We start from the raw sequence: 17,403 nt of genomic DNA, 5'->3' as shown, positions 1-17,403 counted from the left end.
GTTACTGCAGTAATTCCAGTTTACTGGATCTGAAGGTTCACAGAAGGCACCGATTTTTTAGTCACAGTCATTAGAAAGGAAATTGTATTCACCTTGGTCTGTGTGGCCAGGTGATTTACTGCCATGCCTTTCCTGTAAAGCCACTATTCTTGCTGTAGGCTGGGCAATTCTAATGGTAGTAGTACAAAGAAGCTCTGTGCTAGGCGAGTATATGTACGTGAAATGAAAATGGTAACAGCAGCAACTACTGGTTCACATAATTTTCCCAGATCTGCACAGAAATCACGGTTGGAACACTACAGCTGGTTGGAAAGTGGAAAACAAATTGTGAAAATGTTACCCCCCTCCCATTTTTTTTTTCTGCTGAAATTTCATTTTGAAGTAAGATTTCAACGCCATATACTGCACTCTAGTAACACCATATATTGTATGTCAGTATGCGCTACCTTGTTTAATAGCCTCTGGATCAGGGCTCATATGCAGCACGAAGTATGATGCTGAAGTGCAGCATGGGGCCGTTGTGCCCTTCACCCCATACCGGTTGGTCGAGATGTGCTGGTTGGAAGTTAAAGATTCCATAATACAGTGAAACATGTCCTGATGTCCTAGCCCACATGTGAACTAAGGCTGCGCACATTGTTGTCATGACTTCCTATCCAGTCACTACACTAACAGTGCCTGACTCAAAGCCTTGCTGTCCTCCAAATGTGGAACGTACTACAGCATATCAACATCTATTTCTAGTCTTGCAGTGTTCACTTCTAAAGTTAACAATCAAACTCACTATTACAAATATTCCAAGGGACATGTTCTTTTGACTTATTTTATTTTTCATTCTGGTAAATGCTTTCAGAACAGTAAGGATTACAATATTCACTTGTTCTGGATTATTTAGTCTAGCAATCAGTGTTCAAAATGTACTTCTGAGTTCATGTTGCTACTAGTGTTTACATTGTTAAATTGTTGGCTTACAAAACACCCACTGTAATTGTAAATATCTGTTTTCCAATGATGGCATGGAATCTTGGCATCATTAGATGGACAGCTCTTATACTTAAACACTTTAACATATATTTATTATCAGTCATTTGGTCCAAGCATACACTAAGAAATATGAAAGATTACTTTGTACAGGAATTTTATTACCACTATGTAAGAAAATGTTTAAAGCAGGAATCCATTCTGTTTTATTCTTAGGTTCAAAGCATGCTAGAACTGTGTCCCCAAGATTTGAAAGGTGAAGATTCTGCCCTTTTGGTTTGTCCTACTTTTTCATGTCCTTTAGACTGACTAACTTGAGATCTATATTATGTGAACTACACAAACTTAAACCTCAAAGCTTTAACCTTGCATGACAAGTATCCCTGCGGGAGAAAAACCTAGAAATCTTTGCAAGCCTCAAAGCTGCTTCTTTTGTTGAACGGGCCAAGCTGCTTTCCCTTCATTTTCATTTGGTGAATGGTGAAATTATAACCATTTAAAGTTTTAAAAAACTATTATTTTAATAGGGTTCATTCTATAACTGTAGGCCAGTGTTCATCTGATGTGCAATGTCATTCTAATGATTTCTGCACTACCTCACTAAGTGGGGACCTCATAATTTTACATATTTTAACATGAACCCATAACTTTATTTAACGGTATTAAAATTGAAAAGTTTTCTGGAATGTAAAAGGATTCTTATCTTCCATTCAGTTGTGGCATATTAACAGAGAACACAACTCAATTATATTGTTCTCATATGTTACAAAGAGTGACAGCTTTGGAGACCAATCACAAAGTTTAATAAGAATTAGATTTTTTTAAATTAAACTTTGCATTGTTTTAAAACTCATCAGCTGTAGTACTTATAGAAGGTGAAAGAAACTTCCAGCATCACGGGTTTGGACTATAGGGTTTTCCCAAACTTGCTAACTATTTTTTACAGCAGGTTTCTTGTAACATTGGTAATTCTCTTGAGCTTTGGGCTTCACAACCCCCACAATAATGAAATATTTTGCTCTTGTATTTAAAGGAGTTCACAGAGTTTTACAAAACTTAATGAGATAAGCCTTACAGAGCATGGTGAGGTAAGAAATAATCCTCACTTTATAGTTGAAGAAATTGAGGTACAGATATTAATAGATTTGCCTATGGTCTCACAAAGAATCAGTGGTAGACTAGGAAAAAGAATGCCTAACTTGTTAACCCAACTCCTATCATTGGACCATCTTTCCCTTTATCAAAATGCTAGCCTTGCTCAGACCCAGCCATATAACTACTATATAATCTTTTAACAAAGGAGTACAGTGTTGCAAGTTTTAAGCCAAATCTTGGTTTAAACTATTCATAGAGGAAAAGCACATGGCTATTTTGTATAGAAAAGATGAAAATACTATAAAAAGGGACAGGTTTCAAGCTTATTCACTCTGAATAACACATTACTCTGCAATTAGTACATGTGGTTTCAGTGGGAGTACCTCAGACTAAGATACTCCTGAGCATGAATAAGGGTATTAGAATCTAGTGCAAAATGAGCAGGTAAACCGGAGTATGGTTAGCTATGACGGCTTCCAAGCAGTGACAAAAAGAAACAAAGATCTGCTTAAATGGCAGACTCTAAAAGACACTGATTGCTCAGGCATCCCGTGTCACTGCACAAGTCAGAACGTTAGCCAGCTTGATCTCTCTCAGCTCATTAGATCCATCTAATGGGGGAAAAGGGGAAACACCTTCCAGGTGTTTTCTCTACCATTTAATTTTAAAAAAAGTTAAACATATTAGTTCTTCCCAGAGGTGTCATGAGGAGTAACTGATGTTTTTCTGCAGTGGTTTTCAGATGTGAAGCACTATATAAAATGTTAGGTATTATTACAAACTATAGGAATCTGTTAAGAAGCAGCCTTCCGGAGATGGCATGCTGACACACAGAGACTTGAGGCAGTGACTCATGGAGAGAGAGGATTTGCAGAGTGCACTATCTGAGGTGATCCTACAAAAGGAATGGTGAGAGCTAAGGGTTTCATGTCTTCTCTCTAGAACTGGGCTTTGCAACATTTAGTCATTTCTAATTCTTCTCTTGGCCTCTCTTCCTTGCAAACAAGCAAGAGCCACAGGGACTGAGACTCAGTAAATGGATGAATGATAGCCCAATAATAGGCAGCAGGCACAGCTATACATATCATGGAGAGGGAAAAGAATGAAGACGGAACTCATAAGGAAGAATGGCGCTGAGGGGTTGCAAACTGAACTAATTCTGAACCATTGGGACATTATCTAGTTCTGGGGTGGGCAAACTACAGCCCATGGGCTGGATCTGGCCCACGGGATTGCCAGCCTTGTGTCGCTCCCAGAAGTGGCCAGCATCATGGCCCCTGGGGCACTGGGGGGTAGAGGGCTTCATGCGCTGCCCTCGCCTGCAGGCATCGCCCGCCCTGCAGCCAATGGGAGCTTTGGGGCAGGTATCCGCAGGCAAGGGCAGCACGTGGAGCCCTCTGCTCCTCCCTCTCCCTTAGGGACGCGGCCTCAGCCTGCCTGAGCCCCGCTGCGCGCCACTGCCACCCCGGAGCTGCTCCAGGTAAGTGGCACCGGGCCGGAGCCTGCACCCCGAACCGCTCCAGCACCCCACATCCCAACCCCCTGCCCTACTCCGCACCCCTTGCCCTGAGCCCCCTTATCCCTTGCCTTGAGCCCCCTGCCGCACCCCTCATGAACCCCAACCCCCTACCCGGAGCCCACTCCTGAATCCCGCACTCCTCCTGCACCAGATGCCTACAGAGACACAGCTGCATCTCTGCAGCTGCGCAGATTGAAATTTGTAGTGTAGAGCTGCCTTGGGTAGGTTTCTCAGACCTAAAGAAGAGCTCTGAGTTAGCTCAAAAAGCTTCTCTCTCTCTCTCTCTCTCACACCAACAGAGGCTGGTTCAATACAAGATTATATCTCACTCACCTTATCTCTCAGAGTTAAACAGTCAGACTTGCATTCAAGGTTCTTTTTACAAGACTGCTTCACCCACCCTTGCTAAAAATACATTGGCATCAGTTCTTTTCCAAGTTATCTTGGAACATATTGCAAGATACCCTAAAATCAACTCTAGAGTAAAATATATGAGCATACTAGCTTCTCTTATTCAATATCTTGAATATTATATATTTCATGCACTTTATATAGTAATTAGTCACCTCTAGATCCCCACACTACTGTATATACACTGAGGTCACTGTGGGCAGTTTCAATTTTATAGGAAGGGGAAAAAAACCCTAGTGCCTGAGAAAATATTTAGTGTTTAAAAGCTGTTATTTCTTTCAAAATCTAAGCACAAATGATAAATTTCTAGAAATGTTACAGTATCATCTGGTCCTGTATCTTTTGTAGGGAAAGAATCAAGTTCTGGACGTTGCTTATAACAAAACTATAGAACTAAACAGCACTGTCATTAGTGGACAAAGTTTTGGAAATCTCATTTTAATAAAAGAAACTGTAAATACCTCTGTACCTATTATAATTCTACACACATGCATCAACATTAAACCAGAGCCCTTCCCCTGCAACTAGATAATTTGTGTAAGCACAAAGATAAGAGGTTGATCAGGACATGTAGGAGAAAGAAGAATGACACATAAATGGATTTAAAGCAGCACACCACAACTGCATCAGTTACAATATTAAAGGGAGGGAGACCTGCCTCAAAGTTCCAGGCATTAATTGGGCCCGGTGCTTGGTGAAATGGCCTCATGCTATACAACCAAAAAATATGAAATGGGTTCCGTTAGCCAAACCCTTGCTACTCAATTCATGATTCAGCCTAACGCTGAATCGCATCACCGGCTCCTCCCACCCAAGCAATACTGTTTCCTGGTAGTGGCGTCTTCAACCTTTTGAAGGTTAACAGAGTTAAGGCGGCTTATACATATTTCCTACCAATGGAATTGTAAAAAATAAATCAAGACAATCACCATTTAATATCCAGATCACCCTCAATTTGCATGCCTTAGGTTACAATCCCTAACACCCACTCAGACGTCTCACCTCCACAACAAACTATCTTTCAGTTTCACCATACAGCCATGCATAATGCACATAACCAATTCTTCAGAATCTCAGATGTGTAATCTTAACTTTGGCCTCACCAAAATTAAGTTCTCCTGCTGACAGACAGGTTTCAGATATCGACAATGTGCTAAGGAAGAAAATCCAAGGTTGCAGCTATAGGGACTCCTCAGGGAGGAGCCAGAGAGCGAAACTTGCCAGGGAGGGAGAGAGGTGTGTGTGTGTGTGTGTACAAACGTCAGAGCGTCACTGATTCTCCTGTAAACTGGTTGTGTTTGCTAGGAAAGCATGAATACAGCAGTTATGATGAATAATGCTAATAACTTTTTTTAAACTAGCCTATGTCTGAGTTGTGTGCAGGTACATAGACCTGAACTTCAACATGCTAGAAGCAACCCGTTTGTTAGTGGGATCTGAAGGAAATATTAGACTGCAAGTCTCAATTTTAAAACTCATGTTACTGAAAATATTTGTTATTCTCCAAAAAATTAACTCTGCCCAAGAGCAAGTGTTGTGACTCTGGTGCATGTCCACAACATTCTCCTTAAGTTACAAAAAGGATTTAACCCCCATGAGAACTACGAATCTGAGCACAACCTGAACTATGGAGGACGCCATTCTCAGCAGGTGTAAGTCAGTGCAGCTCCAGTGAAGCTATGGCAATTTATATTAATGAAGGATCTGGCCCAGAGTTGCTACAGATGTCTTCATAATATACACACAGCACAAAGATCAGGGATAACATTTTCAAAAGTGGCTAAGTGACTTAGGAACTTAAGTCTGATTTTCAGAACTGACCTAGGCGCTCAGGAGACTAAGTCCCAACAAAACTCAATTTTAGTCAGAGTGATAAACATCTTGAATTCAATATATTAATATTAAATTTTTGTTAACATACAAAGCATTCTGTCAGAGGCTGGTTAAAATTCAAGGTGAAACTGCTATTCTATCTTTGCAAAACCAAACTTTTCATTATAGCTATTTAGATAATTTTTCTGTTCAAGTCTAACAGCATGAGCACATTATGTTGAATTATTATTCTCCACCATCAGTTGAATTAACTTCTAAAGTCAGTCTAGTTCACGAACTGCAATAATATTCTGCTTGATATTACACTTTAACAAAGGAAATTCATTTACAATCTATGGGACTTAATATTTCTTACAATGTCTGCATGTTAAAAGGTTACATTCATTGGCTTTATGTAGTTCCAATAAAAACCATACCCATAGCCTGCCACAGAACAACTGTGATTTACAGTTGCTATATCTGTGTGAATCTGCTTTTGGAAGTAAAAGGCCATATTAAAAAGATCAAAACAGACCTAGCTAGTGAAGGAAATCATTCTTTTCTCCAGAGCACAAGTCAAAACAAATCCTGTCAAAACCTTTTCACAGACGGCAACAAAGGAATTGAATTTACTACGCATCCCTTGGCCAGCAGTGACAGCATGTCATCTGCTAGACTGGCCTTGGTAAATAGCTACCAAAGTACTTGACATGCATCACCTTCAACTTCCTCTGGTGAAATCAAAAACTGGAGGATGACTGATAAACTTGCCTCAAAAAAGGACAGTAATGAGTTGCACCTTGCGTCCTCAATCGAGAGCTCACTTTATCGATACACTCAGCTCCAGACTGTGGTGGGTCGTTATTGGAAAGCTGTACAGGTATGGCAACTATTCAACTTGCTTTGCAAGAGGATGTTGAGGAATATGTCTTGAACGGACAGCAAAACAAAATGTAACTATTACCAACACTAATGTGAAATTAAACTAAGTCTGAAATAGGTTAACTCATACATTTTGTAATCAACATTAATGGTTCCCTCCTTTTTATGATACTTTAAGAAAATTTGTGAAAAGGCTGAAAATTCTGAATCATTGATCCTATTTTTTTCCTTTGAAAACACGATGTATTGCACAGAAAAGTTTATATTTTTATTGCAAAAAATCCAGTGCACCTTAATCCCACCTATTTTCTCTGGCTGTGGCACACAACAGTTCACTCTCCTAAGTGCTGTAATTCTTTGGTCTAATTCTGATTGTTGGGTGTAGCGAGGAGATGGCTGGATGGTGTTTAATGGCAGTGATATACTGGAGGTCAGACTAGGTGATCTGGTGGTTCTTTCTGGCCTTAAATGTATGACTTGAGGGGGTGCCTGAAGTTAAACAACTGAAATCATATTTAGGAACCTAAAAGCTGTTTGCAGGGTACTTATAACAGTCAAAAGTAAGGTTAGACATCCAGGTTTGCAAATTAGATTTGCAAATCCAGTCCTGCAAGTGCCCGACAGTAAATTACTTTTGGTCACTGGATTGAAGTGAATCAATCCAATAGGTAATTTCAGTTACCGATCCGTTCAAGTCTAGTAGACCCCTTTTTAGGGCTAACTTGGAGGTCTGAACTGAACTAATCATGAACTAATCAACTCTTCTCCCTATCAATATTATTAGAATACAATATCTTGTGTTCTGTTTGAATCTCAATGGAGTTTTTTCACGATATATTTCGTAACCTGCATGTAGATTAAGGTAGAGTATGTAAGTGTTTGGTGCATGTAGAAATCTTAGTTTCTTCTTATTTGTATCTATTAAATGTAATGATTAGGAAAAATCATTCACTTTTTGAAGACTGTGCCTGATACAAAGACAACAGTGCCACCCAAAAATGTTGGAATGTTTAATCTCTTCACCGCTGACAGCTGCTACAGCTCCCACTATGAACACTTCCACTTCAAAGGGGATGTACCTGGTGCCTCTGGGCAACACTGGTGGTGCACCGGGAATCACGAACCTGATATGTCATATAGCTTCAAAGTGGCTAACTAAATAGGTTTAATTTCCTGCATGCAATCCAGTGCTTCATTTATAATTTTTGTTTTTAAAAATATTTTCTTAATGCAAATATAGGTTATAAGGGCCCCATCTAGCTATCTTTCGCTAAAGCAATCATCCTAGAAATGCGTTAACATATTTGATATTCACAAAATCAACCTACTATGCTCTCCTTTTTGGGCTAATGTCAGTTTCTTTCCTGTCGGAGTCTCCATTATAGTACCTCTCTTATTTTAGGGAATTAAAAAAAATGGTTCTCCAAAACAAGCAACGTTTCAAAGTTCAGACTGACTCTGAGACCATGCAACTGGCACCTTCGCCAGTACAATCAAGTGCTGCAAATCTTCAATATTGTTTACTCTTTCCATAGCAAAATGAGCAGGTACATATGCACATGAATAATGAAAAGAAAAGCTTCAATCTCTCTTTGAATGATTTCTAAATTTATTCTTAACACTTTAAAAACTACCTGGGAGAGCTGCTTCTAAGGACAGTCGTTACTTTCATACCATCATAGGCCTACAATCAAATTGGAAGAACTGCGCTAATGAGAAGCTGGCTTTAAAGCTCTTCCTAAAGCTCTGATACTAAGGAAGCTGTTGCAAGCTCATCACTAGAGTCTAACAATTGTCTTTTAATAATCACTTTGAACTAACATCTAATCAGTAGCTTTGTCAGCTTTTTGTACTTGGGTTCACTGGCATGAAAGTCAACCAGAAAAAGGCAACTTTTATTTACCCTACTTGACTTTGATTACCACATTTTTTTTTATACAGTACTCATCTTCTCAATTTGCCTGTAAATAATGTGAACTAGGTTACCTCAGATAACAAACAGATTGGAGTTGGGATGTTAAACACCTGGCCCATTTAATGCACTTGCATAGTATATTCAAATATATAGAAAGTGCAGGATAATGGTGTTAATCTATCTTTGTAAAGTGTTTTGAGATCTACGAACCTAAATCTTGTCACTATATAAACTGGAGTGTAGTTCTTCGTGTTTAGGAGAAGAAAAACAGTGGATGTTGCAAATGGGAGATACTGGGAAAATGGGTGGGGGGAAGTAATGCTTGGAGTGTAGTGACATTTCCTTAGCCAATCCCTCCTAAAGGGAATACATCTAGCCAACCAACTAAGCAACTACATTCTACTGAAAACACATTTTGCAATCAAAATGGAAACAGACACATTAATTGAAACATCTTTTCCATTTTGGTTTCTTTACCAGTTTAAAAAAAAATAATCCCCAAACTATCTACATTCCTTGTAGTTTTTATCAAAAATAGGATAATACTGTATATCCTTATTTACAGAAGTCTAATTGCATGAAAGGAAAAATTCACACTAACTTTTAACAACAAAATTTATCAACAAAATTTTTGGCTGTTTCAGTTAAGGCAGATTTAATCAAGCAAAGTTGGCTCTAAAGTGAAGTTACAGTCATTAAGCAACTGAACAATTAATTTAGAGTTTTACCCTTAACAGGTCTCTGATGAAACAATTAATGGACGGCAAATAGACCATTTATTGCGAAAGCCCAGAATTTAAATCTACCATAGGTAATTTTGAATATATAATTAGTCTCTCTCAGTTCTCTAAAAGAAAAGAGAATTCTCTGTGCAAACTTACCAGCAGTTAATTCAATATAGACACAAGGGACATGGATATCCTGTGTTATATTAAAAAATCCAACGCCAAAAGCCTCTGAATTATAAATATGTAGACTGGTCAAAGGTTACAAGACTACTCTTTGGATAATTTAAGTCACATTTTCCTATCAGTGAATGCACTGAAAAAGTTTTGAACTTCTGAGGACCGGAACACATTAAGGTACATATAAACTTCAAGTAACTTTAACGATGATCCTGTTTTGTAGTTAACAACCATGACTTTAATTTGAGGCTGTCTGGACCCTTTTCATCCAAACGGTCCCAACATGTGACGAGGACCTATGCAGACCACAACCTTCTGCGTCTCCTTCTCTCAAAACACAGGTTCTCTCACAAATGCCACCCACTCACCCAAGCCAAAAAGAGAAGTCTCGCATGAAGTTTCCAAAGATATTCTGGCCCTGGTTGGGTTGAAAAATGCCACAAAAATCCTCATACTACTTCAGTAATTTTGCTTCCTGTTTTGGCTGGAACCAGAAAGAACTGAAGTATATGAAAATTACATTCAACTGCTACTTAACTACCAGGGGTTCCCGAAAAAGAATGCGTTTGCCAAATGTTGCTATCATCAAACGTGGGGAAAACTTCCTTGACCAAAGCCAGTTAAGGTAAGCCAATTAAGCCAATTAAAATAAGCGTGTTTAATTAAGATGAGCTATTATCAGCAGGAGAAAAAAAACTTTTGTAGTGATAATCAATATGGCCCATTTAGACAAGTAGACACACCTGTCAAAGTTTTTTTTCTCCTGCTGATAATAGCTCATCTTAATTAATTAGCCTCTTACAGTTTGTATGGCCAAGTGTGCCTTCCTGGGTTCCAAGAGGTTTGCATTCGGGTGGTGGCAGCATCTATCTATCCAAGGTCAGAGAGAAGCGGTAACCTTGGGAGTTTAATACAAGCCTGGAGTGGCCAGTATTAATTTTTTTGAATCCTTGCGGGCCCCCACCTTCTGTACTTGAAGTGCCAGAGTGGGGAATCAGCCTTGACAATGTTTAACTCATTTTGAAGTTGAATAGTGGAAAATCATACCTGTAAGAGAAGTTCCACTTGGAGAGTCTTCAAATGTTTCCGAATACAGAGCCATGGCCAAATCTTGCAACCAGTTACAAACTGGTTCTGATGCAAAGTGAGGAAGCCACAAGGACATCTCAGCTGCTGATGATTCAAGGAATAATTCTTGTAGACAAACTATTGAATTTAGCCTGACATGGGAGTTTGCTTAAGGTACATGATGCCTTAATCCATAAAAGTTTTTAATTTGATGCTGTCTGGTTAATTCCAAAAAAAAGTAAGAAAAACCTAAACTTTGCCTCTGCTCGAAAGAAGCTGTTGCCGCTCACCAGAGATGAGATACTTATTGAATCGGATTAGTCATCAGGGTCTGTCCTGTCCTTGATAGAAGTTGTTCAGGAAATAATGACAGAAGTCAGAGTCTGTTCAAGATTACAAACGCTACTGGAATGTAACCAGCTGAATATCATTTATGAAGAGTGACCAGATTTTGTCATCCACCAGAGGAAAATACCTACTTCTGGTCTGCATATGACAGGGGTGGCAAACTTTTTGGCCTGAGGGCTGCATCAGGTTTCTGATATTGTATGGAGGGCCGGTGAGGGGAGACTGTGCCTCCCCAAACAGCCAGGCATGGCCCAGCCCCCATCCCTTATCCGACCCCCTTTGCTTCTTGCCCCCTGACAGCCCCCCCGGGACTCCTGCCCCATCTACCCCCTGCTCTCTGTCCCCTGCCAGACCCTGGTCCCTCTGCTCCTAACTGCCTCCCGCCGCCCCATCCAATCCCCCCCCCTTCCTGACTGCCCCCCCAGGACCCCTGCCCCATCCAACCACCCCTTCTGCTTGACCACCCCCAGACCCCCTGCCCCTGACTGCCCCCTGCCGCCCCATCCAACCCCCCCTCCTTCCAGACTGCCCCCCCGGAACTCCTGCCCCCATTCAACCACCCTGTTCCCCGCCCTCTGACCGCCCCGACCCCCACCCACGAACTCCCCTGCCCTCTATCCAAGCCCCCCACTCCCTGCCTCCTTACTGCGCTGCCTGGAGCACCGGTGGCTGGCGGGGCGGCTGCACCAGGACAGGGACAGGCAGCCATGCCACGCAGCACAGAGCACCGGGTCAGGCCGGACTCTGCAGCTGCGCTGCCCAAGGAGCTCGCAGCCCCACCGCCCAGAGCATTGCGCCAGTGGAGCAAGGGGGAACAGCAGGGGAGGGGCCAGGAGCTCAGGGGCTGGGCACAACAGTCCCGCAGGCCATAGTTTGCCCACCTCTGGCATATGACCTTGAAAAATCCAAGTTCAATATTCATGCAGAACATTGTAATGGTGTAACACACAGTTGTGGCTGTATCCAATAAACTCAGTATAGAGACTCTGAAAAGAACATAACATTTATGTTTTTCAGGGAGACAATTCAATCTCTCTTCTCAAAATCTTTCATTAGAATCATAGGACTGGGAAGGGACCTCGAGAGGTCATCTAGTCCAGCCCCCTGCACTCAAGGCAGGACTAAGTATTACCTAGACCATCTCTGACAGGTGTTTGTCCAACCTGCTCTTAAAAATCCCCAATGATGGAGATTCCACAACCTTCCTAGGCAATTTATTCCAGTGCTTAACCACTCTGACAGTTAGAAAGTTTTTCCTAATGTCCAACCTAAACAGCCCTTGCTGCAATTTAAGCTCATTGCTTCTTGTCCTATCCTCAGAGGTTAAGAAGAACATTTTTTCTCCCTCCTCCTTGTAACAACCTTTTATGTACTTGAAAACTGTTATCATGTCCCCTCTCAGTCTTCTCTTTTCCAGACTAAAGAGACCCAATTTTTTCAATTTTCCCTCATAGGTCATGTTTTCTAGACCTTTAATCATTTTGGTTGCTCTTCTCTGGACTTTCTCCAATTTGTCCACATCTTTCCTGAAATGTGGCACCCAGAACTGGACACAGTAATCCAGTTGAGGCCTAATCAGCACGGAGTAGAGTGGAAGAATTACTTCTCATGTCTTGCTTACAACACTCCTGCTAATACATCCCAGAATGATGTTTGCTTTTTTTGCAACAGGGTTACCCTGTTGACTCATATTTAGCTTGTGATCCACTATGACCCCCAGATCCGTTTCCGCAGTACTCCTTCCTAGGTAGTCATTTCCCATTTTGTATGTGTGCAACTGATTGGTCCTTCCTAAGTGGAGTACTTTGCATTTGTCCTTACTGAATTTCATCCTATTTACTTCAGACCATTTCTCCAGTTTGTCCCGATCATTTTGAATTTTAATCCTATCCTCCAAAGCACTTGCAACCCTCCCAGCTTGGTATAATCAACAAACTTTATAAGTGTACTCTGTATGCCATTATCTAAATCATTGATGAAGATACTGAACAGAACCTGACTCAGAACTGATTCCTGCAGGACCCCACTCGTTATGCCCTTCCAGCATGACTGTGAACCTCTGATAACTATTCTCTGGGAATGATTTTCCAACCAGTTATGCATCCACCTTATAGTAGCTCCATCTAGGTTATATTTCCCTAGTTTGTTTATGAGACGGTCATATTAACTCTAGATTACTTATATGAAATGACAAGATAAGGTCATATAAATGTTTTGATGTGTATCATCTCCCAAGGCTCAAGAGGAGATCGTGACGTATTATGAGATGCAATGTCATCAATATGTTGAAGACTACCAACTCTAGGATTCTTCTTCATTGGATTCAGGCATTGTTATTTCCTTGCTCTCCTTGGCTGCAGCAGATGTATGGAGGTGGATGAAAGCCAGCTGTCTTAGAGTGAATATGGATAAGGAGAAGCTGATGATTGATGGCATGAGCAACTGGAGGCATATATCTGTCGATCATCAAGATACTGTAGTCAGTCTTTAGTTTCGTTGCATTTCCTTGCCAGAAATGCCTAGTTTTATGTTCAGCTGACCAAAGTAATGCATCATTTGCCACGGCCATCCATTCATTATTCACCTTCCGGTGCGGCTACTGAAATGTTCTCTATCTGGGATTAATCTTGAAGACCACATGAAAGTTTCAACTAGTGTAAAGTATAGAAGCCAATGCTTTTAGAGAATTGGTAGTTGATAGTACATTACACCAACATGTTCCTCACTGCCAGTTTGCTTCCAGGTCTAATTCAAGTTGCTGTGATTATTAAAAAAGCCTTACTGATCTTGGAGCCAGTTATTGCTAAAACAGCCTCTGTCACTCTCTTCTGCCAAGGTAGCTGCAGTAAGCGGAGGTACCTCAGGTGTTAGTTCACAGCACAGCAGTCAGAGGAGCCAAGAGCAAAGCACTGTCAGTAGCAGGGGCAAAGCTTCAGACTACACTGTCATTGGTAATCCAACATATTGCACTTTTACAGTGTGTTACCACAAATCTTTGATCAGGCTTTTCCTGACAGTGGGTATTAGTATCCCGTTAGACATTGGCTTCTTTAGTATCGCTAGATTGGGTTCTTTCTTGCTGGGGATTACTGAGTAATGTGGGAATATGTACAGTATGTACAGGGAAATAGTGTATTTATTTATGTAAATAGTGTCCAGATATTATGATAGCTGAACTATATGTAGCTAATAAACAAGGTTTAAATGGCTTAATTTAACTAATAAATTAAAATGTTAGAGACTATTTGTATAAGTATATCTAAAGTTATAAATACTATATAACTCAGGTCAAAACCCATCATTTTAAACAGCAGTTAGAATATTTAGATGTACATGTATAAACATTGCAATAAAATAAACAAAGGCAAGAGATTAAGTTACTGTGTGGGCCACAAAATATGGAAGCTAATTCCAGCATGGAGAATGGAATATAACCATAGATTTAATAATATGAAAAGCATTTAAAACTACTCGAGAAGAACCTAAACCAGGAAACACATTACATTTTGAAACTGGATTGTTGGGTAGTAGCCCTTCAAAAGTCAGTGGAAAGAGATGTTTGTGTTTCACAAAATGCTGTGGTATGTAGAAAAAGATTTATTAAAAATAAGAATCAGAAGGTTCAGAGTTGGATACAATTTTCTTTGTTTTCTTTTTGTTCTGTTTAAACAGCACTTATTGTCATTTAAACTTAAATGTAATGGCTCCAACTCTGTACTGACTTGCATCCATCCCTGTGCAACCCCATTAGCTATAACAGGGTTGCAGAGTGGTGTACATTAGTACAAAATCTGGTGTCTCCCCCCTCCACCCCCCGCCCAAATACACTATACTATAATGATGAATGAGTTATTGATGAAATACATAATCCTCACAGGTGCCCTGTAAAATAGCTAGAAGGATTTGGCAGTTGGAACTGTGTACTGTATGCACACCACAACAAGAGGAAATGAAAAGTATCAGAAACATTGTTATGCTACAATCAAACTTAATTCTAATACTAGCTCAGAGAGGAAACAAAGTAAACTCATAACAAGTTAGATTACAAATAAAGCTCAATGAAGCCTAAAGAGTGCTTGCCTCTTCATCCCCAGATATTCCGATACAGTAATTAAGATAAAATATTGCAAATCTTCAACTAATGAACTGAGTTTATAGTAGGCAATCTTCTTTAAAATCTTACGCTGTGTAGAGACCATCTGTCTACACTGAACGCTTACTTCACCTCATCCACCACCTTTTCCTCCCTAAATAAATTATACCTCCTATGAACAAAACTAAAGATGCCTTTTTTTTAAGACAAGAAGGATTGTTTTGATAAGCATGTTTCATTACTTTGCAATCTACTGCTGCCATCTCCTGTGGTAAATGAAGCAGCAAGTAACTTCAAGCTTACAAATAGTCTATTTAACTTCTGCCATATGGGAATGGTTCCTATTGGTCAGACAGACAGAACTCTGTCTAAATACATTCTCAAAAGTTTGTTAAAAAATTACCATTACCTCTAAGTGACTCCGCCGTTCCGCGATCACTCTTTCATCCTTGTTTCCGAACAGCTTCTTTGGAGGGAATTCTAAAGTTGCAAGCTGTAACAGATGTAAGATAATTAATTGGTACTGTAAATGATAAGCTAAACTGAAAAAAATTCTCTTTAAAACACAAAGCGATCAGAGAGAGGAAAATGACAAATATTCACAAGTTACAGTATGTGTCATTAGGTCCAACCCCATTATGCCGTTCTACTGATGTTAATATAATGCAATCTGTACTAAAACAATAGGATTCAACTGTCACAAGTGAATAACGGCAAAGCAAATATAGGAATTTGAATGTCTCCATCTACCAACATAAAAATCAAAAGTTTGTAAACTGAATCTGCATATTACACTAGCTGCAAAGAAGAGAATATGAACTGCTTAGGAATTTTGTAGATTTTAAAGATCAGAATCATCTGTTAAAATCATTGTAAGCTTATCTCTGATTGTGTTACCATCTATTTCATTTGCTTTTGTTTATGATAGCTATATTGTTTCCATCATTAAATCTAAGAGCTTTTACTGAAGGCATGCTCTGCAGATAGTTACGCTGGACTTCAGGTGACCCTAGGTTAGTGGAAGCTTGATACTAAAAGTCACCGCAGGTGAGCATAAAGACAAGTTAACCTATGATCAGGGTATTTTACTGAATGATCAGGCTAACTTCAGAGTGTCCAAACAGAATCCACATGAATAAGGTAAAAGCTTATGTATCACACTGAAAATGAAAACTACCAACAGCACAGTTTTATTCTCAAAAATGACTATATAAAGATGTCTGTTACCTATGCAATAGGTGCACTCCATGTAGATGTTCAGAATTATATCTGGTTACGTCACTACTTTTTAATTCTGTAGGAACTGCAGAAGCCAGCTCAGCTGAGAGAGAGTGAATAGGATTCTATTGCCTTCTTGTGCATGAAATGCAATTGTTAATTTCCAGTCCATCAGTTATATCTGTTCAGACTCACAGAATAGGTTACACGCAATAGGTTTACACAAGTGTCATGGAAAGGGTAATTTGGCCCATAAAGTCTTATTTCTGGTAATGATGCAAAGGAGGAAAAAAACCACCATTACTCTTAAAGCTTAAGTGCAGACTGCAGGGATGGCAGTGAAAGATATCTTTACTGTATCAATGACCATGTCAAATGAGGAAATCATTGAGACACAAACACGCAACCGCACATTGTTAGAGTCAGTGTTCAGAGTGGTTTCAGAGTAGCAGCCGTGTCAGTCTGTACCCGCAAAAAGAACAGGAGTACTTGTGGCACCTTAGAGACTAACAAATTTATTTGAGCATAAGCTTTCGTGAGCGACAGCTTGTTAGTCTTGTTAACTTGTTAGTCTCTAAGGTGCCACAAGTACTCTTTTTCTTTTTGTTCAGAGTGGGGCACTTCCAAAAGCAATTGCCTCTTTCCGCACAAATTCAAATTGGCTGCCTGAGGATGTCAAGAGAGAACAAAATAAAAGAAATGTTGCCTAGTATATAAGTATATTTTAGGGCTGTAAGGAGTTTATGCTTGTGTACAATACGCAGAAGCACAGTATATTAAATTACAAGCTTTATTTTTGCCTTTGAACATAAACACTCAATGTAGAGGAGTTCTTCAGCTATCTTCAGTTTTTCAGCAATAATTCTTCAACCCTATTCTCTTGTTAAACCCTGACCTGGATAATTTAGAGATGTTACATTTAGTTCCTGTCTAGACATCTTCAAGTGAGTAATCTGAAGTGGTGCACCGGGAGCAGTGGTGGAGAGTCTCTTTACTACATCAACCTCTTTTTCCTCAAAATTATATTCCTCAGGTTTCCCCCATCATTTTCTTTTCATCTACTTGCTTCCAAATGCTTAGAGAATTAGCAGCATGTTGCCTAAAATTGTATAAAAGCAATTATGTCCTTGGTAATAATTCTCATTGCATTAATCAC

General features: G+C 39.9%; 1 protein-coding gene across 4 annotated transcripts in view; it reads right to left on the bottom strand.

The window, feature by feature from the left end:
- KIF16B (kinesin family member 16B) overlaps positions 1 to 17,403 on the bottom strand; it is a 289,704-nt gene that overhangs the window by 59,583 nt on the left and 212,718 nt on the right. For all 4 annotated transcript variants that reach the window (XM_037896104.2, XM_043544003.1, XM_043544002.1 and 1 more), the window contains one exon: positions 15,439 to 15,522. In XM_037896104.2, coding sequence (XP_037752032.1) covers positions 15,439 to 15,522 — 84 coding nt within the window. The remainder of the gene's footprint in view (positions 1 to 15,438; positions 15,523 to 17,403) is intronic.

This window comes from Chelonia mydas, chromosome 3 (assembly GCF_015237465.2).
Source record: "Chelonia mydas isolate rCheMyd1 chromosome 3, rCheMyd1.pri.v2, whole genome shotgun sequence".
Classification (NCBI taxonomy): domain Eukaryota; kingdom Metazoa; phylum Chordata; order Testudines; family Cheloniidae; genus Chelonia; species Chelonia mydas.
This window is presented reverse-complemented; position numbering and strand designations above follow the sequence as displayed.